The sequence below is a fragment of the Bemisia tabaci genome, chromosome 5 (assembly GCF_918797505.1).
Source record: "Bemisia tabaci chromosome 5, PGI_BMITA_v3".
Taxonomy (NCBI): domain Eukaryota; kingdom Metazoa; phylum Arthropoda; class Insecta; order Hemiptera; family Aleyrodidae; genus Bemisia; species Bemisia tabaci.
Window position 1 is genome coordinate 1,595,561 of NC_092797.1, and position 25,233 is coordinate 1,620,793.

Below are 25,233 nucleotides of genomic sequence, written 5' to 3' on the forward strand. Positions count from 1 at the left end.
TCCCTACGTTTTCCAGGTTTCTTCCTTCTTCTCAGAAACGTGTCACCATGTAGCATAATTATTGTTGGCTACCGGTGGACACCTTTAGTCGTTAAAAAGAATTTCGCCCATTTCACAGAACTTAATAACAATTTATTTAGAACTGCGAAGTCATGAGGAGAAAACTCATATAATTATAAAATGCTTAGAGACAGTTAAAACTCATTCTTTAATTTTTGAAATTTTGAAAAGTATTGGTAAATTCCATGAAATATGAAATTTCTGAAGAATTTTAAAAATTTTAGAGTTGAAATGAGTATGAGTAGGTACTTAGTGCTGACTGACCAAGAAAATATCTTAGCTGAGAGCTTTCCAAAAACCAATTTATTCTCTTAAGGAAGACCTCAAAGTTGAAGAAACTTTAGAGACTGCACTATTTCTACCTCATATCTCATGAATTGCCCAATTTCATATAATCCACAATCTTTTACTTCACAATTCACATCTGTCTGTTAGGCTGTGTCAGTTATGTAACCCACACAATTTGGCAGTACGTGCTATCATTAATGAAGGAGCTGATACCTGATCATTGCAACTTAGTACTGAATTACCTAAATTGTTTTTGCCACGGCTGAAAAAAGGAAGTTTGATCTTCGATGATAAAATGATGAAATTCGGTTAAAATTAATGCCGTTTTATTTCGAAAAAATCGTTGCTTACTTATCAACATCCTAAGTGAAAAAGGCTAAACTCCATTGCAACATTTAAAGTTTTCAGCTGGGTATGTTTCATTTTCTTACAGGAAAAGTAACCAAGATCCTTGAAATTTTCTGGCGGTATTGTTTCCATGAGTGAAAACAATTGACAGAGAATTCTAAGTTAAACTGCATCTTAGTTTCCTTTAAAAAAATACATAAGCTGCAAAATTTGCATAATTGCAATCAAAGATACAGTTTTCAAATTTCACCATCAAACACCCAATCCCCTATTCTTGCAGAGATTACGTCATGGTACTCATGAAAAGTCATTTAACTTTCAGTTTCATTGAATTCAATTTTAAATCTGTTGTGTTATATTTCTTTGTCACTTATTTTTTTATAAAATATTTGAACTTTCTGATTTCATTTTCTTTCACTTATACTTCCTTCAGAAACACTGGCTAGGGAAGCACGACCAAGTAGGGAAACCTTAACTTACTAATATAGACAAAAAAAAAAAAAAAAAAAAAAAAAAAAAAAAAAAAAAAAAAAAAAAAAAAACGAAACTGAAGGTCATAAATTTATGACGCATTAATTTTATCTAAAATGAAAACAGCAAATGCATGATTTATTATCTAATAATAATTTTATATTTTTATCTTTTAGACAGTAAATACCAAACAATCAAGATGAAAGAGGTATAGTAACATGAAAGCGTATGTACAAAACAGTCACAAATAATAACAATGGATAAAATTTGAAAACAAAAAGAGAACGACATAGTGTTTATAATTTCAAGCTGACTTTTTTCCTTTTCGATCAGTACAGCTTACGCAAATGAAGTAATTTATATCACAATATGGTCAGGGGCAGACAATAGAACGCCTGGGATGCCGAGGACCCTCGATTTTAATTTGATGGATATATAAAGAGGACTTGAGATGAAGAGCAATAATATTGTAATACTTTAAAATAATTAGTTGGCACTTGAATTTTGGGGAGAGTGAACTTCTAAGAATTGTTATCATTTACAAACAGCTGATAATAACATTCTTGTGGGTTGATATTAGAATTTTTTGGAGAGAAAGCTTCTCACATTCTCCTGATCGGAAGCAAGGGAAGTCCAATATGAGATGAAAGGGCATCCCTTACACTCTCTATCACACATAGACGTTGAGACTTCAAAAAAGCCTGTCTCAGTTGGATGTATTTCTGCTGAAGGGAACCAGAAATGGATGGGAAAGAAGGAGTATGCTTGTTAGTTGTAGGCCGTAAGAATAATTGGGAATTGTAAAGTGTCAGTGACGTCAGCGGCGACGACCAGGACAAGGAGATTTGGATTGTGGCTCTTTAACTCATGAGTCCTGTTCACGACGCTCTTGCCACATGCCCACAGGTCATGAGTGCCACATATTTTGGCGCTTGATTCCGTTTAATTCAATGTATAATCCCAATTTTCCATTTACACAAAAGGAGTCGCGTCCACTTTTACATTGTTTCTTATGCAGCTTTCTAGAGTACACCCCATATTTTCCACCCGTCTCTAGTTCCATTTGGCAGTAGTACGTCCAGTTTGCCATGCTGCAGACTTTCTGTCTTAATCTTATATTTTAAAATGGAAAAATACTCAAAGTTAGTGCTTGAAAGGTTCCCTGATTTTCCATCTTTGCATGAAGAAATGTTGTGTTTCAAGCTATGGTTTTATTTCGTCCTTTTTTGATAAAATAAAATTGGAGCAGAGAATTTAAAACACTACTTTTTGCAGTTTCACCTTGATATCCAATACTAAAAGCCCTCGCCTTCCGAGGCTTCATAACGTCTGTCCGCCCCTGAATATGGTGCCATTCTAATTACTAGAATAAGGAATTGTGATTGGGTCAGACTCTAACTTTAGTGTAAGGAAACAAAACAAGAAGAAAAAATTAATTATGCATACTATTATGATACGAATGAACTGCTTTTGGTGGGAAAGTAACTTTCTTCGCTTTATTTGCTACAAGCAAGAGAATGAAAAGATTGAAGGAATCTCCTTCCATTCCACTGCGGGGCGATTATTGACATTGATAGACAAAGCTAGAGACGAAGAAAACAAAAGGGGTATGGACGTGTCCTCTGGGTAGAAGCGGGTGATTGCAATGGACAAAGGAGGTAGATAATAGACTAACTAATGGCTACCCGCAAGCGACCCTATAATTAGTCCACCATTTTCTCCCTTAATCTAAAGGAACCACCCAGTTCAACCAACAGGATTGCTCCATACTCCCTATGTCTTCTTTGTCTAACAATTTCAATAATCAGCCCCCTGGCTGAAGAAAGATGAATTTTAGGAGCAATTAAGAGCCTGCCCAACTTTTCAACTTATTTAATAAAGAGTTAATTTACCTAATAATTTTTATTTATTTTAATACTGCCTTGAATACACATTTTTACGTCCGTAAATTCCTCATCAGTCCAAATGTGAGAGGAATTAAGACTTGGAGCTCTACAAACTTAAGGGACTGAGTAAGCAATGATACATATCACAGTTTTAATGTGAAATGTATCATTCTATCTATCGATGCATTCTTCGGTCTATTTCTCTCTTTTTATCATATGATGGTTAGTTAATTAAAAGTGGTTTTTGCATACATCAAAGCTTCAGACTGACAATGAGATGCTCTGATAAAAGGAAATAAAAATAACAAAAGTTCCACCTAACTTGGGAAGGTTGATCTACAAAAACAATTTGTACAAAAATCGCTTAAAATTCGACTTTCTATAACTTTTTTTGCTTTACCCTAATACCAAAGTTTCCTAATCCCCGATTTCTGCTGACACTTCCTTGACCTCCTAACAAATTTTCCATTTTATTTTTATTTTTCTCCAAATATAAATATTTTTATTCTATTTCTTATTCTGAACTATGGACAACATTTTCACTTCTAAGAGATTCAAGGTATATAAAAAGGCACCCAGAAGTTGTTTACGCTTTTGTGGATGGCACCAACTAAAGTTACCGAGCCAATGGATTACTCTTGAAATTCCGTAACTTTTCCCATGAATTCTACAACTTTTCCATACATCCGAGAAGCCGCAAATCCCCTGACTTTCCCTGTTTTCCATATCACCTAAAACTTTACCTAAAACTCTAATGGGAACAAGTTCCATCAGACTTTTGCTAAAGATTAAATTAAATACGTCTTGCTTTAAGTCGTGAAGACAGTTGCCACTAAATCGTACCGTTTCCTAGCGCACATTATTAGGAGAAAAAATTGATACCTCAAAAACAGACAGTGATAGGCATTTAAAAAAATAAGTGCTCCCCAATTTGTCCTAATCAACCCTTATGCAAAATATGTAAACAGAATGGATTAGAGGAACTTGGAGCTCTCTACATGATGATTACAACAACAGAGCGAATTTTGGGAAGCAACTATCGGGAAACTACAATTATCACTTTTGGATCCAGTTCTTCTAATTTTCTTCCCATTTTTTATGGAAACTGAAATACTGTGAAGAATCCTAGAATTGTTCCAATCTTTCACAAACAGCTGTTCATGAGGAACAACAATGTAAAATTATACTATGATTCTCTTCGTAAAAAGAGAGTTGATACTGTTTTACAAAAATGCCACTTATATTATGACTCCTTAATTAGCAAGTTGCTAAGTTAGGCGAACTTAATGAATGAGAAAGAGCAGATAGCTGAAAACAATATCAATTGCATCTAAATCACTAAATCATAAACTGCGTTTAAATGCAGCCATGCACAAAGATCATTAATAATCTTTGATCAGTTAAAACCTTGCAAGAACTCAGAGTTCTACAAATCCTATCAACAGTTTCTTGCTGAGACAATAATAGGCAACCAATTTTAGAACAGTGACAAAGTAATGACAATATTTTCTCATTAAATTATCCGACCATGAAACAATTTTAATAGGCCACATCAAAGTTGTTAAACTGCAATAAAACGTCAGTCGAGAAATAGACACTAAAATAAGGAGCAATAGTGTGCACTGAAATCTCCTTCATTTGCTCCTTGCTCAAATGTCCTTGAAATCCTTAAAAGCAACGAAAATAAACGAGGCAAGCTTTCCCATGCCTCTTTCCTCTCTCTTTAGCTTATGGATTTAAAGGTCAGTCAAGTAACAAAGAGACCTGTAAAGAGTCATACGTCAAGAGAGTTGGACGGTTTCAGCACACATCACTATGAAGGAGCTGTCAATTACATGACTAATACTCTGTGAGCTTTGGTCGAAATTTCAGACTTTACAAAACAATCAAGTTAAAATGAAATAAAAAAAAAAATTAATTTACGCATTTATGTTGCGCTTTTTTAGCTGAGTAAGGAACAAAGGAAAGTCTGTCAGTTTATGATTTTCAAGAGTTTAAGTACAAATAAATTATTTTGTTGCAGATCACTGTTGACAAATCGCAGATTCCACACATTTTTTTTAAGAAATTGCGAAATGTGCACTTTAATTCTGAAATTAAGTGCTAAAGAAATGTAACCATCAATTTTGGAAAAATCCAGTTATTTGCATTTTTGACATACTTAGCATGAGATCTGCATGTGTAAATTTTTTTTTTATTATATCTGACAAGACACCAGGTTTGTAAATTTGCAAAATACGTTGCAAGCAATTAAGCTGTCATGTAGTTTTCCCCGAATTTCTGGAATTAGTGAAAATCTGGTTACATTTATTTGGCCTTTAACTGCAGAATTGTTTCTTAATATTCAGAAACTGGGCATAAAGGATTTAATGCTTTTTTCTTCCGTGCCGTCTCAATTCAGTTTGAATACTTTTGTAGTACAATTACAAGTATTTGTATACAATTTGAAGGGAAGTAGCTATGCATAAGGTAGGTTCACCATTACCTAACAAATTTTCGAGCAGTTGATTTGAAGTTTACAAACGGTATGAAATGACAAAATTGAAAGTCAATCAGGCTTAAAAATTGCAGGCTTCACTAAGTTATTAAAAAGAAAGCATTAGATTCAGATTGTCAACTCTCAAGAATGCTAGAAAAGTAGGTGCAAAGCGTTCTCAAATTATTCAAACAATATCAAATAGTTAAATAAATGAAGGCTTGAGTTGCTAGTAGAGAAGAAATTCAAACAGAATTTATTGTAAATCATTAAGTTCGGAGTCCGCTGAAGTTTGCTCCCGATTCTCGACTTTGTATTCAGTGTAATGGCTGTTGGAGCCCTGCCCCTAGAAATTTGAATGCAGAAAGAAATTAGACAAATTAAAGGGGTTTTATGAGAGCATTAAAAAGACATATTTTAGCAATTTTTGGCAAGACGCCTCATGAAAATGGGCCTGTTGCAAACTTTTGCTAGAGCAAAAATACGAGTTGTTACTCATAGAAAATGTCTCAAGAATCAGGATGAGCGTATCGGCAAAGTCTGAAATGCACTCCTTACTTCACAATTTTCATGAGAAATTAGCGATTTTTCAAGCTTCCTGCCTCAAAAACGATACCACGACACAGGTGAACATTTCATTAGAGGAGTCATTCCATCCAACCTCTGTTAACAAGGATACTACGCAATCTTCAACATAGCCGACGCCAATCCGCCAAAACACAGGTGACGGGACGATGATTCTAACTACCTGATAACAGCAATGGGCGTGTTTACATTCACATTATTCTTGCCTTGGTAGATATCCTCCTTGATTGACATCCTGATCTCCTCAACTTGCGCGTGGAAGCGTCGGCATTGTTGAGCAGGGATTGAATGGAACCATTCCTCTAACGAAATGTTCACCTGTGTCATAGCATCCTTTTTGAAGCGGGAAGCTTAAAAAAACGCAAATTTCTTACGCAGATAGTGAAGTTAAGAGTGCATTTTTGAGTTTGCCGATGCAGTCATCGTGATTTTTGAGACATTATCTATAAGGAGCAACTCTTATTTTTGCTCTAGCAAAAGTTTGCAACAAGCTCATTGGATAGAAACCACATACAATCTATCGCTGCACCCCGAGGTGATACCAGAATCCAGTTGTGGTTAAACTCAAGTTCAATAATGTTGCACTAACAAAATTCCTTGGTGGACTTTATGTTACCTTACGAGTGTTATTGCTTGTAGTATACATTTTTGTAAAATTGCTGTAATGAATGTGAATGACAAGGAAAATTCCGGACCATTGGTATCTTTCCGTACTTTTCCAACACTTCTGGATCTGTGGAATAATTTTTGTTCTCTCTGAGCTGAATCAATCTGTGGAAAGTGAGTGAGATATTGGACTTTTTGGGAGCGGATAACAACAAGGACGTTAATATTTAGCTTAGGACCTGATTGAAGACATTACTATTGCTTAAATGGATCGCTCCTCCATTGCTTAAAAGTAATGAAGTAAAAATTTCAAAAATACAACCCTGGAGTATATTGGACCTCTTTCTTAGAAAATATCTTGCAATTTAGAAATCTCCTTTTTCTTTTCCTTACTATAATAGAAAATTAAGCTTTCCATGTAAGATGATTAATGATCAACCTAGAGAATATCACAAATTCAACATATTCACTTAAACGGCTTAAAGGAAACAATCAAGTCACGGAAAACTTACTCACCATTTTTGGTCCATTGCCATTCATCAGCTCACCGGAATTCTGGGGAAAAAAAATGAAAAATGTTATATAGAAGGAAGAGCTTACATTTGCTTGACAAAAACCCATGATCATTAAACTTCAACCATTCTTTTGGGCATTCCATTCAAAATGCATAACTTACCATGATTAATTTATAAAATCTAAGTCCTCTTAAAAAAAAAAAAAAAAAAAAAAAAAAAAAAAAAAAAAAACTGTTTGGACAACTGCCCAGAGGGTGAATGTTGACCCTTGGAATTTCGTGGCAGTATGTGGTAGTTCCTTCGAAGAAAAAAGACAGCAGATTGAATTTAACGCCAGCAGTCCGACCCCTCCCCCCCTCCTTTTGGGTTTTTATTTTATTTATTTTTCTCTTTCTCTCTCTCGTTAGAAATTAGATGAGCCAGGCTCAGCCCCAGTCAAAGGGTTTTTTTTTCTTTCTCTCTTTCTTTATTGCTTTCTTTCTTCATTAAAAGCTTCGTCAAAGGTAGTGAAAGAGAGTAATGAGAATTAAGTATGGGACTTGCATGCTAAATTGAAAATAATAAGGAAAATCAATTTGAGGTCAAGACATGGGGGTTTCAAAAACATCTTTAAAAAAAGGTTCTAACACTCAGTTGTAAAGATTGAAATCTTATGAGCACTCTCCTTTAGTTAAAATGGTTGACAAAGAGATGTTAGGGTGGAGAGTCTGCCCCAATTGGATGAATATTGTAGAACTGAAAATATTACGACGGTTTCTAACTAATCTATAGCTAACTGTGTGCAAACTTCTACAAAACTTTCAGTGCATCCAACATTGTGAAAAATGAAATTAATAACAAAGAGGATAATTATAGAAATAATAACAATAAACAAAATGTATCGTCTAACGAATGTAAAAATTCTAAATTATGAAAGTATTTGGGTGAAAAAAAATAAAACTTGATGGAAAGTTTTAACGCACGCACTACAACAAAAAACTTCGAACAGCTAAGTTCAGATAGGAATGCTTGAGACTACAGAATACCTTGCTGCTTCGCAGTTGCGTTGCTGCCCTTAACTCAGCTAGGAATTTGGGATCTTTTTTAACTTCTGGATAGATTTCATCCCCACTAGACTTTTTCTCCTTGTCTAGATCTGCACGGTGATGAAAAATTTGGAAGATAAAATTTGTAAGCTTCAAGAGGGTATCAAGGATGAAAAATAGTTGTACAATTCATTGTTTCCATATTTGAGTGGAAAAATGTTGATACTTACATTGGCAAAAATACTGATTACTCACACTCATGCGCCATTGTCAGCTTGATTACCATGGAATCAGTGGGCACAGATGTTTTCACAATGGACAGCTGCATTTAAAGTGTGCAATCAGCAGGCTTTTCTTGATCTACAGATCCGTCATTACATACATGAGATGCCAAGAAAGAGGCTCTCAACATCAACTCTATCCCATTCACTCATTCTCTTTCTGCGAATATCATCTTTGGGTATGCATTAAGTGCATTGATGGTTTAAGAATTTTTAAGATTTTGAAAAAAATGGGAGTGTAGACGAAGTGGGTGTACAGGATGTTAGGCAAAACTGTCTTACCCTTCTACCCTTCCTACCCTTCTCTTTCCAGATTTTCCCTGGCTCTTGGATTTTCTGTCTCTTGGACTTTCCCTGGCTGACCTTTTTTTCAAATGGAAAGAAATGCACAAATAAGAATAGCTCAGCGCAAAGTACCAATATAGATCGGTGGACATTCGAATTTTCAAAGGAAGAAGGAAAAATTCACTATAGACCAAGAGAGAAGGAGCACTAAGAGGATTAGTATCACAGCACCGTGAAGTTACACAAAATCTTGCGCAGGAGTTCAGGACTCTCCCAGTTATGCATTTTCTCTCCCTAACCAATTTCATCCCCCTGAGTTCCCTAGTTGGTAGACACCCTCGTGTACTGTTTACTGCCTTTAATTTACAGTTAAACAATTGTGTGAAATGTGCGATTTCTCTGCTACTTTAAACATTGTTTGCTTTTCGTTCACTTTTGATAACAATTTTCTTAGCCTAGAATCCCAATTTTTAAGTTCAAGGGTACATCCTTCAAACTTGAGCAATCTCTTTGTTTAAAATATTTTAAACGCTGGCATTTTTGTGGCCTGTTACTGAAAAAAGGAGGAAAAAAATGAATTCAGACTTACCAGCAGGTTTCTTCTGAATGACAGTTTCGACTGAATGGTCATCTTCTGAACCTTCTGGAAACAAAAAAGGTTTCATTGAAATACAGAGAAAAAAAAGGAAAAATTTCAGGACGGTGAGCTTACTCAATTAATTGCTCTATGACCTAAAAAAAGAAAATAAGAGGAGTAAATCCTATTGAAAAAAGAAAAGAAAGAACCATGCATGACATGGCAGCCTGACGACGATCATGAAATCAGGATAACGGTAGTCTTATTCGCTAGACCGCTGATCAAAACATCACCAAATTTTTTCATATTAGACCTTAATACCTCTACACAGAAGATGGTAGGCATATTTTGGAAGGTGGAACTTTCCTTATGGCAAGTAAATTTCCATTTTTGGGCAAGCGTAACTGTTAAATTGAAAAACAAAAGACGTTGTTTTTTTGTTTCGCTCATGAGTGACATTTGGGATTTGGGAATTATGCATAAAAATATGCTGTTGATGGGCAAAGCGATAGACAAACGAGATAACAATAAACAGGTGGTTGCATACGACGACCATCCGTTTCAGCTACTAGAATTGCTGCTAAGGAAGAACGCCGTGTATGCGTTTCCATAGTGACGTCTCTCCATTGTATTGCATCTACTTGTCCTGTCACGGTCGCTCCTACATATATCTGTCATTCATCCCCTTATTTCCCTGTTTTCCTTTCCCTTTTCCTTATATGATTATACGTTCATATTATGGTGACCCTGACGCGAATAAGAGCGTTAAAATTCGGTACAATTTGGTGATTTTTAAGTGAAATTATCCAAAACGCCGTATGAACATTCGAGAGTTGCCCAACTTCCTTCGATAAAACATTTATTTTTGAGGAAAGTTATGGATATTTTCCCTTAAAATTTTCAGGAACTGTAGGTGAAATTGAGAACAAAATTATCTGAAAAATTAGAAGACAAATATTTACAAGTTTTCCCAAAAATTCGTCATTTACCAACGGAACTTGGGCAACGTCTGATGGTTCATACGGCGTTCTTCCTTAGCACAGCAGTATTGCTTTATCAATCAGTGTCAATAACCTGCCCCCAAGGAGGAATGAATAGATTGGAAAAATTTGCTCTAATTTCAAATTGATCAAACTTTAAGGTCCATTATAAAGGGCCATTTTTAGTGTTTGTTCCTGGGAATCATGTTTCATGTTTTCTTTCATACCACAGTAGAACCTCAATTATCTGGCCTTTCATTAGCTAGACATTTCTACATTCGACCCAATTTTCCTGGTTTTTGTTAAAAGCATAAATTAAAATTTATGACATATTCTTATTTCACCAGCTCGTTAATCCATGTAGGCATACAATTTGAGGTTCAGAGAAGCACAAATGTTGGAATGGTGCCGAGAGCATAGTCTATTTTGATGAATTTTGAAGGAAAGCAGGGCTCAAATCCGATTGGGAATGACAGAGACCGCTGCCAAATTGATTATCTGGATTTTTGTTGCCTGGCATAAACATCTGCTACACTAATTGTAGATCAAACTCCCCCTGTGCTTTATTGTTAAACTAACAAAATAAGATATAGGGTAGCGAGAAAAAGAGGAAAAATCAATAGTATACTACTGACATGCTGATCATTAATGAGTGTGACTCATGAAATGCTATTGAGAGATACTTTGAACATAACAAGCTTGAAAATTAAAAATAGAAAAGAAAAGAAAATGATGCAGAGGAGCCACATTATGCAGACATGAAGAAATGAGAGCAGAAAAAACTAAAAATAATCATCATGCGCAAAAAATAAGAGATTAAAATAAACGAATTCAAAGGGAAGAATCACTGTTCTGACTAAAAAAGAGGAAGAAACTCCTAAAAAATAGCCAAGACGGAGATTTCATGCAATTTTAAAACATAAATTCCAGTGGTGCCAAGTGAGAATTGCCTCCTACAGATGATAACTTTTGTGCGGAACTAATGAAACAAGTTACATGCAGTTGTTAAGCTCATGAAAATTGATCTTCAGTCATTCATTTTTTTGTTACTTTTACATATATTTTAAGAGAGAGGGAGTGTTCAATTGTGATTAGTCTGGCTTTTAAAAGTTAGAAGGTTTGTTGATAATTTTGGTGGGGCCATTTAAGAGGATAGCATGATATTTTTTTTTTTTTTTTTTCCAAAACAGTATTCACAGGATGCACCTTTTCCTGTAAGCGTAAGAAATTTTCACCTTGAAAACGGGATTCCTTTAATAAGACCGTCCATCCTACTGCCTTGATAAATTTCATGGTTCCTTGCATTCGTAGCAGAGGAGTTCTTATTCAGACTCCAAAAGAAGCATTTGCTCAATCAAAGTTGGAAAGCTATGCAATCTGCTGTGATTCATTACGACACACACAATGGAGCTAAAAGGGAAGAAAAAGAATAGGAGCAAAAAAAAGGAGACAGAAAATAAAAATGGAACTTAAACAAAAACTTGAGAAAATTGGACATATTTTTTTTTTTTTGCAGACCACAGAATAAAAGCAATACCTATGTACTTAGCACCCGAAAGTTGAGGTTCTATTTTGTTCTTATCTGTTCTTCTCTACTTCTTGGTACAGAGTCTTTGATGACGAGATAAACTCTTGAAAACTCGACAAAATTGTTCTTCTCGTAAAAATAATGATACTGTGCCTGAATAAAATACTTTGTACTAGAATGATTAGGACCAAACTGGGGGGGGGAGGGGGGGGGCAACTGAACTAGTCTGGTCTTGCTTTTAGTTTGTTAAAGTTAGAGAACTCAATTGATTTAGATATCCTCCTCTCTTCACAAACATCTAATGAGGTAGGTATTCGATTGGCTAGGAATCTTTATTCTGCGGCCAACTGGTACATGATGACAAAAGAAGAAACGGAAGAAGAATCTTTTAACCCTTTTTTAAACATTTAATACTTACTGGTCAATTACAAGAGGAGACAATGCCAACTCTGTTTACAAATCATTCAGCTTGAGAAATCAGAAAAAAATAATCAAACAAACGTCCACTTTCTTTTTGGCATCATGATGGGCCATTTGTCAAAGTATGAATAGTTGCACTGCACTGCATTGTTTATTCTCAAAATTTTAAGTAGAAAATATATCTTTCTGTAGAGAGTTCAAAAATCAACTCTTAGGCAAGATGAGCAGGTTTATAAAAAAACATTAGCTTCAATACGCGCAGCATTACAGTTGTTCAAAGGATAAATGTCGAGAACATTAATTAATCAAAAAGAGATTCGGACATTTTTTCTACAAATATTATAGACTTTCTGTTGGTAAACACTTGGTAGTGCTGGATATGGATTGTTTTTTTTTTTTTGAGAGTCTCTCTTCAGATATTGAGGATAAAATACTTGAAAGTATAGACATCACTGACGCTGGAATTCCCAAACTATGTATCTCGATTGCAGAGTTTCAAAATCTCCCCTCATATTTCAATTATTTTATAAGGAACAAATCAACATCATTCCTTGAAATTTTCACACGATACTCTTCACACAGAGCAGGAAAATCAAGGAAGTTTTTAAGTGACAAAGTTGAATGGATTTCCTCAGAAAATAGAAACAATGCTAGAAAGTCTGCAATGTTGCAAACCGAGATACATGGTTAGGAATTTCACTGTGAATTTGTAGTTTGTAGCACTACTTCATGCCATTTGGGGGTATTAATGCTAAAAGGAACTATGTGCATAGGGTTTGCTTGTAACATAGTTCCTTTTAGCATAAATATGTCCATTTATCAAACGATGCAACTTCTATCTACTGCACATTTTCCTTCATTTTTAGATACTAATACCTTAAAACTCATACAATTTACATGATAATTTATTTTTGAGACAATTGATCTCTAGCAGATTTGATCTTTGGAGGATAAACGGAGCGGAACTCAAAATCAGTCATGAATCTACACGAGTTACGGATACATAAAAAAAGCGCCTGCTTACTTGTGTTACCTGCGCTGATTTCTGAACTTTTATTTCAACGTAAAACTTTGAAAAGTGAAAATGCAATTCAAGAATTTTAATTACACTTTGACTGCAGGCAAATGGAAAAGAAAGCTTGAAAGCAAAATAATAAGAAAGCCAGAAACTGAACAAAAGTACTATGTTCACGAGAAGCAACACACATGAGCTGCAAAATTCGAACCTGAATTCAACTCTCGAACAAGCGAGGACATTGCATTAGTTACTGAATCTGCTGCAACAAGCAAATCATTGCGCAAGCTCCGCCCATCTGGTGCATGACTATCGGCTGACTGGCCTCCGCCAGTCCCACCACCACTTAAACTAGCCAATGAAGATGAAGAAGCACCTAGCAGAAAATATTCAATGTTCTACACCAATTTTCTACTTTATGAAAAGTCTTACAAAGCGTACCTTTCAAAGGAACAAAAGCCATATTCAATCTACAATGTTGGTCAGTGATGCGATTGCAATAATAATTGTACAGCTTACTTGCTACTCAACTTGGAAAGCGAACAGGGTTTACGCGTGATATGAATGATACACGCGCACTAGGAATGTAAAGGAGCGTGAATCTGATAGTTTATAGCCCTTCTAGAATTCCATGATTTATAAAGACGATCTGATTTGAAGGTGTCCTTTTCAAGGTTAAATTCTATTGCCAAAAGTACTCTGCCTTCCCCAGGTGCTTGCGCCTAAGAATGCGCCTTAAAGTAGAGGGGGCCAGACCAATAGGGCGCCTAAAAAAGTTGACGCACCCCATAGATTTGTTCAAACTTGGAATCGCAAAGCAATTTCATGCACCATGATGTGCATGCAAAAACTTAATTGAGCTCCTAAGAAATTGTAGATGGATCCTAAAAATTGGACTTTTCAGCAAAGGTGGTTCTTAAAATTTTATCAGGAAGGCAAGGCACTGATTGCAAAACAAGTTTAGTAGGACGTGATTTCGATGAAAATTAGTTAAAATATTGATGGCTGATTCTCCTTGTAAAAATTATTTCCACAATTTAAAAGGGGTTACGAGAGAAGTAGTGAATTGAAAGTTACTTGACCGATTTAATACATGTTTTCTCTAAAAATAAAACTACTTGAAAAACTTGAAACCAAATCAATGAGCACCTGGAACCATACAGAAAGTTCTATGAGATAAACTATTGCAGTAGACGTTTTAACCTACATTTGATAAGTACGCATTTCAAGAGGCAATTTTAATTTCTGATAGCTGATGCAAAAGCTATTCATAAGCAGTTGTTCATTTCCTTTTCAATCTTCCTAATAGAAATGCAATGAAATTTGAGTCTCGAATAAATATATTATATTTTCTTTCATAGTCACTAAAGTATATCTACCTAATGATTGTAAAAATCTGTGACAGTTAAAGAGAAGCCACTCCTGAGGTTTAGAGATCACTAATTCAGGCTATTTCAGAGATGATAACCTATAATTACAGGCTTCATAACCAGTAAGATTTTTTTTGCACATATTTTAAAAAAAGAATGATCTCTTAGAATCTCTCTGAAAGATCTCTTAGAAGTAACTAATGCTTGAATCATTCTATTCGATTAAGAAAATTAATGGAGCCACTTACAGCTCAACAAAATGCAAATCAACAGAATTAAAACGTTCACTGTCAAGCCGGTCATAACGACGTTTTCTTTGTTAGTCACGCCAGGCCAAAATAATTACAGTGACCTACGTTTCACTGTGCATTGAAGGTGCTGATTGCGGATTATTCAACCAGTACTGGCATAGCAATTAATACTGCCGTTTGAAAGAATCTAATTTTCCTGTTCTCTAGTTTTTTGGCCCAGCAGGAATGCTTGTGATAAAATATGCTGGCAGGAAGTGTCTTGATCTATTTGTTGACAGCAAGCCACATAGACATGATTTAATGATAAAATGTTTTATCTTTTAATTAATTTTATTTTCTTTCAAAAAACTGAATGAAATGTGTAAAGCAGAAAATTTCAGCCTAACTATTGCGATTAGCTGTTTTGAACGGTACGCAGAAAAATAAAAAAATGAAAATTATTTACTGATAGAAACCGACTCAGTCTTAAGAACATGTCTTAGGGCTGCTTCCATTTTTTTTTCAGGACATCTGAAGAGCATAACTTAATTTCAGCCCAGATAGGATCCAATTTTTATTCTGAGAAAACATCAGAAAGATTTCTCGTCAGAAAGAGCTGTTCGATAATTACTTCTTGATGGATGATTATTTGATCATCTTCGATGATCATATCTTCATTGTAATGAATTCAGTTTGTAACTTAAGAGGAAACAGGATCATGCGAAAAAATTTCTGGCTGTTACCTATGGTGGATGAGGTATACACGGAGCGCATATCATTCGTTAAAGAATCCATGGCCGTACTGTTAGGCATTAGAACCGGAGTCGGAGGAGCAGACCTAGAGGGAGGCGGAGATTTCGTAGCTCTTGGAGAGGAGTTGGGAGTTGCCCTGGATGAAGGCTGCTGACTCTGCAGAAGAGAAATAACAGTTAGAAATAGTACGAGGCAATTAAGTTCTTGGAATTCACTTGAAACTTGAATTTTTGTTATTATAAAGGAAGCACAGAGAACACTATCCGTCCAATACATGGTGTTATAGATAGTAAGTTGCATGTATAACTCAAAAGTTTCTCATATTTGAGACTTGAGAGTTGAACTCTCCGGTCTTGGATTAACCTAAAGGAATTCAATTAAAATATTTTCGCTGAACTCTTAAGAGTTGATTTAGTACCTAAAAGTTCAATTTCTAAAGCTCAAATTTGAAGAATTTTGGGGCTACAAAAAGGAGATCCATAGTCTGGTTTTGGAAAGTGTGTAAGAAATGAGAGTACCGTACCTGTACTTTTCCATTTTTCATTTGATCAAATTTTAGTCGAGATAATGACTATCAAAGTCGCCAAAAATTCAACCCTATTACAAGCAGAAAAATATTATGCCGACAGATTTTGTGATGTCACAAGAAAAATTGGCTGCTGTTTATCCTTTGACCCGTGTTTGTTTGTTTACTTTTTGTAATGAGTACACTTGTTGATCGCAATGAGAGGTTATGTATCTAAAACAAGGCTAACCATGCTGGCAATTTTGTACCCGTTCGAGGGTTAGAAATGAATATTCTTGCCATTTTTTTGTATACAAAATTGTTTGTTCATGATAGGAACTGTACAGAGACTTTGTGACCTTAAAATCGTGGTGGTTGGAACTATGGAGCGTTGCCTTATATGACATCAAAAGCTCCAGGCCAATGAGAAATGTTTTTTTTTACATCTACACCTTCAACCTTCTAGATTTTAGTCAAAAAAGATGTTTTGAGCTGTTATTAGCTTAGAGACGTATTTCCAGCTAAAATTCAATTGAGCAATACTTAATAAAAAAAAGAAAAAATTTCAAGGTAATTTCTGAATCATGCAATAGCCGTATTGGAAAAGATAATCACATTGGAGTTTTATGGCTAAAAATTGACTTTTTTTAAAGGATACCTGAGATAACATAGCGATCTCAGCCATCCAAAATTAGAATTAAATTTGACAAATTTGTCCTGTACCTTTAGGAGTTTCATGAGACTTTCGAGTTGAATCATGAGATGCCGCCTAGAGTCTTGCAGAGCAGCAAGGTGGCGTTCTAAATCATCCTTGCGTTGCCGTAATTCTTTGAGTTCACTCACTAGTTCAGGGTCCCCATCAAGACAATTCGCACCTTCTAACTCTTGCTGCCGTCTGTAACAATTCCAAATATTTCAAAGATAAAATCGTATGATTTCGGTAGTTTGATTTAGATGAGAGATAAAAAAAGTTTCCAAATAGTTAAAAAAAAAAAAAAAAAAAAAAAAAAAAAAAATCAGAAAATCCAGCATGTATTAAAATACTTGAGCAAAATATATAAATGATGTTAATATTTTGCAGTATGACACAACTAACACCACGGGTGCAGAATCCTCCAAGCTTCCACATTTTTATGCGCCTGCTACCGGCTCTTCACATTTTCTTCATCAGCTTCTCAGCAAATGTATCACCAATTTCAAAAATGATGACCTTCAGCTGCCATTTCCCTTTGACTTTTGGCCCTTGAAAATTTCTCTTTTCCCACATTTTTGGAGGCTTCTCCACTTATTCACGCGCCCAGGCAAGCATGTGATTGAGCATTTTCTGCACCCCTATGCGCTGATTCTTGAAATTTTGTGTTTTTCAGGCGGACATAGATGACATGGATGTAATGGCGAAGTGTAATTGGTCAGCTACATCTTATCGCTTCTTTGTTGTGCCTATGTCAGGTAGATTTAAAGACAAGCTAAGGGCACCTCATGAGTTCCCAATAGTATGTCATCAATTCTATCGCAGAATTTCAATAATCGCCCTGCGACTAACACTTAGGGATGGATATGAAAGTTTACACTGTAGATTTAGTGCTGCTAACGTATGAAACCTTCTAATTTAGAACGTGTATTGAGTTGAATTTGTTGATAGAGCTGACTATAATAATATTTGCGGATTGAAACTGAAGCACTATTTACCAGGAAAAAAGAAAGAGCGATCTATGGTAAGATAAAACTAACCTCAATCTGGCAATTTCCCTCATGATTTCTCTATTTTTGGCTTCTAGTTGTTGAATTAATTCTCTCTGAGCTCTGGATGCGTCAAAACTGAGGGATCCTTCGGATGGAGTCCTTCCCTGTGAAATTTATCAAAATAATTAAAAATTAGATCCAATTAAAAAACTGTTAATTTCAATATGAGTTACTCAAGACTCACAAGAAACCCATATTCCACTCATTATTTTGAAACGAATGTTCAGCCTTAAAAGAGACAATAATGACATGTTTCCTGAGAATGACAGAGCAACAGAAATTTGGCATAAGAGATCTCTGCTAAAAAAATACTGAGACTAACACATCCTGAGATGCAATGAGTCAGTGGAGCCCATTTTTTTAAAATTTATTTTCTGAAAGTACAGAGTGGACTGAGCTTCTAGGAATTTTCAGATTTTTCTCTCTTAGATGCATCTCCTGAAAATTGGAATACAAGCAATTTAAAATATGTTTGATCAAAAGACCTCAATATACCAGGAAACTGAAAAATTGTACAAATTGACTCCTTCTGAATGTGTTTTTTATGATTTTTTGTAAAATGATCCTTTCCTTTCTTGCATAAGGCTTAAAAAAAGGGACAATTTATCTCTCGATACAGGGGATTTCTCCTGTAAAAATACTTCTGTTCAAATAAGATTCGCTTTAAAGCAATATCATGTGGTTGTTTCTGGATGGATATGTACAGAAAACATTTACTATCAAAAGACCTGATATTCGAAAATACAGATTTTAAGAAACAGATAATAGTAACGAGTCCCCTGCAAATGAAATTATATTACTTTTTCCGCATTGAAATTTTGAAAAAAAAAGACCTGGGGTTTTCTTCATTTGTATTATGATAGTTACAGATGGTTCTAAATGAATTGTATTACTTACACAAACAGGAGATAGAATGCTATACAAAATAAGTATACGTCATCAAAAATGATTTTCAATTGTCCGAGATATTTGAAAATGGTATTGGAAAGTTCAACTTACAACACTCCTTGCTTCATGAGCTAATCTTGCTGCATATCTGGCGATCAACTTGTGCTCATCATCCAATTTGTTTGATTCTAGACTAGACGTATACCTCGGACTACGTGCAATTGACCGGCTATCCATAGATGAAACATCGTAGTCAGCAAAACCATTGTGCGATGGGAGAGGTGAAGGAGGAACTATGTGTGATAGGTTAATGGTTTTTTCTGGCTCTTCTGGGAATCGAGGGATGCTAGCTTTCCCCTTATCAGGAACACATCGAAATGATTTCCGCAAGGAGTGCCCAATTTGCCTGCTTGGAGATTTCTAATGGAAAAAAAAATAGGTATATAGTTATATAAGAAGTACTGCTTCAAATAAAACTAACGAGGACAAATGTAGAAGTGTTCAAAGAAAAGATACACGATTTTTCATAATTTTCTCTCTGTGACGCTCACAACAACTTCAAGACAGTTTTTTATCAAACTTTTCTGATCCTACTTCCCTACATTTGCTACACATTGCTTAACATACTGAGTTCAAAGGCTGGAAAAAAAATATGGAATTGTCGAGTTTGTTCAAGTGTGTAATTATCGAGGCCTTCAAAAACACTTAAACAACAAATGTTATGGGAAAAAAAGGTTCAAATGACTTACGTAGGATGTGTATTCTTTCACTTCGTGCTCTAGGGTATGGTTTCCACTCACTCGACCATGCCAGAAGCATTCTTGACACATTTGGTAATTGTGGCATTTCATGCACTTATACCGAAATCCAGAAAAATTTTCTTTATGACATCCATCGCATACCGTCGGGTGTGTAACTGAAAGAGAAAAATTTGAATAAAATTCTCTTTAAAGGATCAGTTGTTTTTTCAATTTTTGTTATTTGACCATAATCATTCAGGGGTTTGAGGTTGCTAAAAAGAAGCCACAAAGAGTTGTTTTTTCTTTTTCTTTGTTCATCTTTTTACTTCTTTTTTTATCTTCTTTTTTTAAGCATAAAAATATTACTGTACCTGCGTAGGATTCCTAATTCTGAAAAACTGAAATTTTTTCATAAGACACTGGCCTCCAAAACTGAAAAATTGTTTGTAAAAAAGTGATTTTAGTGTAAAATTGTTTGCTATACTTCCATGCCTTCCAGTTGTTTTTGCTGATTGGTTTCGGTTTTTTTTTAAAAAGTAAAAAGTGCTTTGAAGCAATTGGTCTTTGTGCTCACTTAACAAATGAAGAATAATTGAAGCCTTGTCAAGAATAACAGGCTAAGATCCCTAAAAATCGAAAACTGAGTAATACGTGGCATATCATTCTTTGCACTAAGGACAACACGACGGACTAAATGCCATTAACTGTAAAGAAGCGTAGTTTGCCCGTTATTGAAGATAAGTTGTCGATTTAAAATGGGCAATCTTGATTTTGAGATAAGTAAAGGAATGAACAGATTTATAAATAAGTAAATGAACATAGAGCAACTGAAAAATAGTTAAAAAGTAAATTGAGGATAAAAGATATACCATTTTCTATGCCAGCTAGTCTATGAAGCAAAGGAAGCCAAACCAGACAGTGAGGTCCAGGATCAGCCATCATTGTGTCCATGAAATCGTTTACTGTTACTTTACTCATCTGCAAAGGAAAAACACATTGCATTTTTTCATTAATCTGCTCACATAAATTAATGCATTAAAATTAAAACTTAAAGTTTGTAAGTTTCTAAAAAATGAGGAAAACAATATTGGACTTGAAATATTTAAATAGTGACTATCTTTAGGTTCAAAAAGTACTAAGTTCAAAGTACAAAGTGCATATGTTTTTTTCATGAGGTCCTCAAAATAATTAAATGTTTCTTATTTTAACTTGTTAGCGCTTGCCCTCAGGAGGTTTATTTTTACTTGTCTTTATTCAAACATTGATGGAAAAAAAGTAGTTCCTTTTTTCACAGTGGACCAATAGACTGTTTTACTGTTACGTCACATTTTGAAATATATCACGATTTTAGGGCCTGGTGCCTTAGCCGGGATTCGGGATTTGACTGTCTGGAACTACCCAGAATCAGTGTTTGAAAATTGACTTTCCGTTCCTTACAAGAAATACCACGTAAATCGAACCGACCAAATCCCGGTTAGGGCACCAGGCCTAAAATCGCAATATATCTCGAAATGTGACGTCATCACAAAAACGGTCAATAGACAAGGTATGAGCTGAAACATTACACAGCATGATTCCTCTTATAAATTTCACAAGCAAAATTACGTAATGGAATGTCTGGAAATCAACACCTGAACAAGATATAAGTGTATACAATTAACATTGGTTAAATGGCAAAAATACAGATGACTTAGTTTAAGATTTTGAGGAGAAAACATGTTACAGTTTTTCTAGTTAAGACCCTGTGTAATGGCCTATTTCAAAATATATGGGTAAAAAAAGTTATCTGCGTCAATGAATGTGCAGGTTGTAATTAAAATATTATGGTTCAAAGTCATACTTACCCCAGCAAAAATACTGGCAGCAAGTTGATCGCTGTAGCTGAAGGAGGGTGACTCATACACAGCGGCTGGTAAGGCGAGAACTTGCTGCAAAAACTCGCTTAATTTCCATGCAATTAAATGACCATTTCCATCACAAAGCTGCGAAAAGAGGTCTGCAAAACAAAATAAAAACTCCATTGACTTACTCTGCAGAATATATAGTGGCGCTTCACGTAAGTTACCAAAATTTGCTTCCATTCAAATCCATTCAAAGAATCAATTTTGAGGGCAGCAACTAGCGGGCTGATTATTGAAATTGATATACAAAGCTAAGGGTAAAGAAGACAAAATGGATTAGGAGGAACGCTACTGGTGGAAGCGGGTGGTTGCAATGGACAAAGGAGGTAGGTAATAGACTAACGAACAGCAACCTACAAGAGACCCTTCAGTTAGTCCATCATTTTCACCTTAGTCTGTAAGAACCACCAGTTTCAAACGATGGGATTGCTCCATACTGCCTATGTCTTCTTCAATGGTGTGGCGTGCTTTGCGATCTATCAATATTTCCCCATTTGAAGCTGTAGTAAATAATCGATTATTAAGGTGTTCGCTGCAAACACCCTGTTTATCGATACTTTTCCATGGGTTTAAATGGCAAATCAATCGATATATTGCAAAGCACGCCACGCATCTTCTTTGTCAATGACTTTGTATATCAATTTCAATAATCAGCCTTCTGCCTCGATAAATATAAATTATTTTATATACATTTTTACAGACGAAACCTAGTGTTGTTAACTTATTGAAATCCAAGATACTCCTGGATGAAAAAGGGGTGACAATTTTTTATTGGGTTAACCTTTTGGAAATTTTGACCGAGAAAGTTATACTTCTTGAAGTAATACAGATAAAAAAATCATTTTAAACACCTTAACAGTTGGATTTGATGAGACATGGGTTTTTGAGAGGACAGTTTTGTGTGTGTGTGATATAACTAAAAGCATCAGCAATAGGTTATCTTAAGCACTACAGACAAATAACTTACATCTTAATTTATCCATCAGCTTTCCAGCACACATTGTAGCTAGAGCAACCTTAATTGAGAAGACTCGGATTCTTCGAAGTGTTTCGCTGAAAAAAAGAAGAGCGCAGGTTAGATGGTGAAATAAAAAAAGAGCCTAACGCAACGATAGGGGTGCAGAAACTTGTTGACCGGGCGAGTCGCGCTCCGTCGCGTGTGAAAACGGGAAGGCCCTAAAAACGGTGTTAATAAATGGATCGGGACGTGCGAAATCCGCTAATGTCCATTTTTCCAGTCCATAGTTTTTTTTGAGTTGATTATACTTTCCAGAGTTAAAGGTAACTACGGATTACTTTGATCCCTAAATGAGTAATTTCATCACTTTGATGGTTGTATCAACTCTTTAAAAGTATTAACAACTCAAAAAATTGGAGACTGGAATAATGGACATTAGCGGTTTTTGCACGTCTTGATTCAAATGGGAAAGCCAGCAAAATCGAGTTTTTTTTGCAAAGCTTCGGTAAAAGTCACGTGTTTCCGACTATGCCGCAATGAAAATCACGCCTTAGTCGCGAAATCGAGACAATTCCTACAAACGGAGCCATGAATAAGTAGCCATCTTATTGATATTTCTGAAGAAAAAGGGGTTTTTTGAATGGGAAGGCAATTTGAAAAATGGGAAGGCTAAGAACGTTCTGCATCCCTGTGCAACGTTTAATTTCAATTTTTACCATTAACAATTCTTTTGCAAGATAAAAGAACATCTCTGATACATTATCTCACCAAAGTGTCACACTACAAACATAAGTCTGATTTATGTCCAGGTATTGAAGTCCTTGCTGATGAAAATAATTATGTCTCATTTCAATTGAACTTTCAGTTCCAGTAGTTTGCTTGCCTTTGTCTGTTATACGAACCAGCTGAGGTAGGAATAGAATCTTTGAAAATACTCACACAGCATACGCAGAGAGAAGCCAATTCAAAAGTAAGCTGGACAAGGATTCAACATTCACTTGTTGAGACACAGGGAGTCGTTTGTTTAAATTGTGATACAAGCTACAAACGAGTAATTCCAATCGAGACACATTCACTTCTGTTTGAGCTTCCAGGGTGTTTAATCCATTTTCGCGAAATGCTTCGATCACATTCCAGATGTCAATCATGTGAACTACAAGAAAAAAGAAAACTCAAGTGTCATCACTAAACTTAATAAAACTCAAAACTGGAGACACAGAGCCAAATACGTCCAATTTTGAGCATTTGGTTGCGCGTACACCACGCTGCAGCACATAAAAGCACAAAATATAAGAGAAAAAATTGAAGTGCTTTGAAAATCATTAAATTTGACACGGAACCACCTTAATGTTTACAAAACACACAATATATTTCCCTGTAATACGTTTTTCTTTTTTCATCCAGTTAAATGAGATTAATCTATGCAGACGGCACGGCCCATTCCAATGCATCTGCCTGAGCTCAATACTCTATCTTTCAGTCCTATATTGATACCTCATTACAGCTCAAAATTCTGACTCAATTGAAATTTTTGAACTGTTTGGACTTACTTTTTCCTCAAAAAAGTGTGGACTCAGCACTATTTTACAACCTTGTTACATGCAGTTCAGGCTAGATTTCAAGGTGTTTTCTTCTTTCTTAGTCAATAAATAGTCTCCTTGAGATACCAGAATGACATGTTATTATGTGAGCAGCACAATGCATATTTGCTGTCAAAATAAAAAATGCATTACTTAACTGTGGATTTAATTCTTCCATGAGAATAAATCTTATTGACAAAAGTAAGGGAACTTACGGTGAGTTTTTTTCTGGATGAAGCGGAGTTTACAAGCTGTTCGATATGAGGCAAAACGAATGACATCAAAGTTCTTGCTCCTCATTTCTTGTAGTAACTGAATTTTCTGCTCAGCGCCGCGATTGACTCCAATGTCATCACTCATGGCTGCAATTTGTGGGAGACAACTTGGAGGTAGAGTTGCAAGCTGATTGATAAAAGTTGGAAAAGTCTGAACTTACACAATTGGGCACCTGATAAATTCAGTAGGTTTTGAAAGGTTTGGTGGATGTGTGAAGTGGGAGAGTAGAATTACCATAACGAAAAGGGTAATCTGGGGTGAGTTGCTAACAAGATTTGCGACGCTTACACCCTGGAACATTTCTTGGAGATAACGTTAATCAATGATTGAGCGAGTGGACTTCCAGATGACATCTAATTGATACAGACCAAGTATGATTTAGTGATAACACAGTAAGGTAAACATCTGCTGAGTTCTCATGATTTGTAACCACACTCCACAGATTTCAAAATGATGACAGTTACTATAAAAAAGAAGGAGTAGACGTCCATTTAGTTTAGAGAGATACTTCCGAATGTATATTGCATTATAGTCAATAAGAATTTTGCACTAGCTTTAAAGTCAAAGAGAAAATTGAAAGTTAAAATCTGCTTTGAACGGAGTCCCAAAGCAAGCACATACTGAACCGAGGCACTTTCCACAAAACGAAAATCATGCTTCGAGGAATCACATGCGTGTAGTATTAAAGAAACTTAAGAAATATAAATGTAAACCTGTGATAAGCCGAACTAGAATCAATTAGGGAAGGAAAATTTAAGACTCAGCTCAGGGGATCAAAAGAAAAGGGCGAGTACATTTCGTCGACAACAGAAGACAGAGGAGTAACCTAAAAAATCTATCTGCCTAATAATATTTTTGAGACTGGTAGTAGAAAGAGAAGAGGTTTGCTATCTCTGCGGTTCGATTGTTGAATCGATATTGAATGACCTTGATCGATAGAAAG

At 35.4% G+C, this 25,233-nt stretch overlaps 1 protein-coding gene across 5 annotated transcripts; it reads right to left on the reverse strand.

The window, feature by feature from the left end:
• Nucleotides 1-1,304: 1,304 nt before the first annotated feature.
• On the reverse strand, nt 1,305-25,117 carry Dyb (Dystrobrevin). Of its 5 annotated transcripts, none has more exons than XM_072301072.1 (15): nt 24,230-25,117; nt 23,374-23,587; nt 22,444-22,529; nt 21,420-21,571; nt 20,445-20,553; nt 19,585-19,751; nt 18,947-19,255; nt 17,936-18,051; nt 16,928-17,099; nt 15,690-15,855; nt 13,558-13,722; nt 9,416-9,469; nt 8,261-8,370; nt 7,237-7,275; nt 1,305-5,875 (listed from the first exon to the last, which is right to left on the reverse strand). In XM_072301072.1, the coding sequence occupies exons 1-15, from the start codon at nt 24,372-24,374 to the stop codon at nt 5,786-5,788; spliced, it is 2,094 nt and encodes a 697-aa protein (XP_072157173.1). In that variant the 5' UTR covers nt 24,375-25,117; the 3' UTR covers nt 1,305-5,785. The 5 variants fall into 5 exon arrangements, 4 of the variants coding, with proteins under 4 accessions (XP_072157173.1, XP_072157174.1, XP_018904793.2 ...); XR_011899958.1 differs by lacking the exon at nt 8,261-8,370 and adding an exon at nt 11,619-11,793 and having other exon boundaries at nt 5,858-5,875; nt 24,230-25,116; XM_072301073.1 differs by lacking the exon at nt 13,558-13,722.
• Nucleotides 25,118-25,233: the final 116 nt, after the last annotated feature.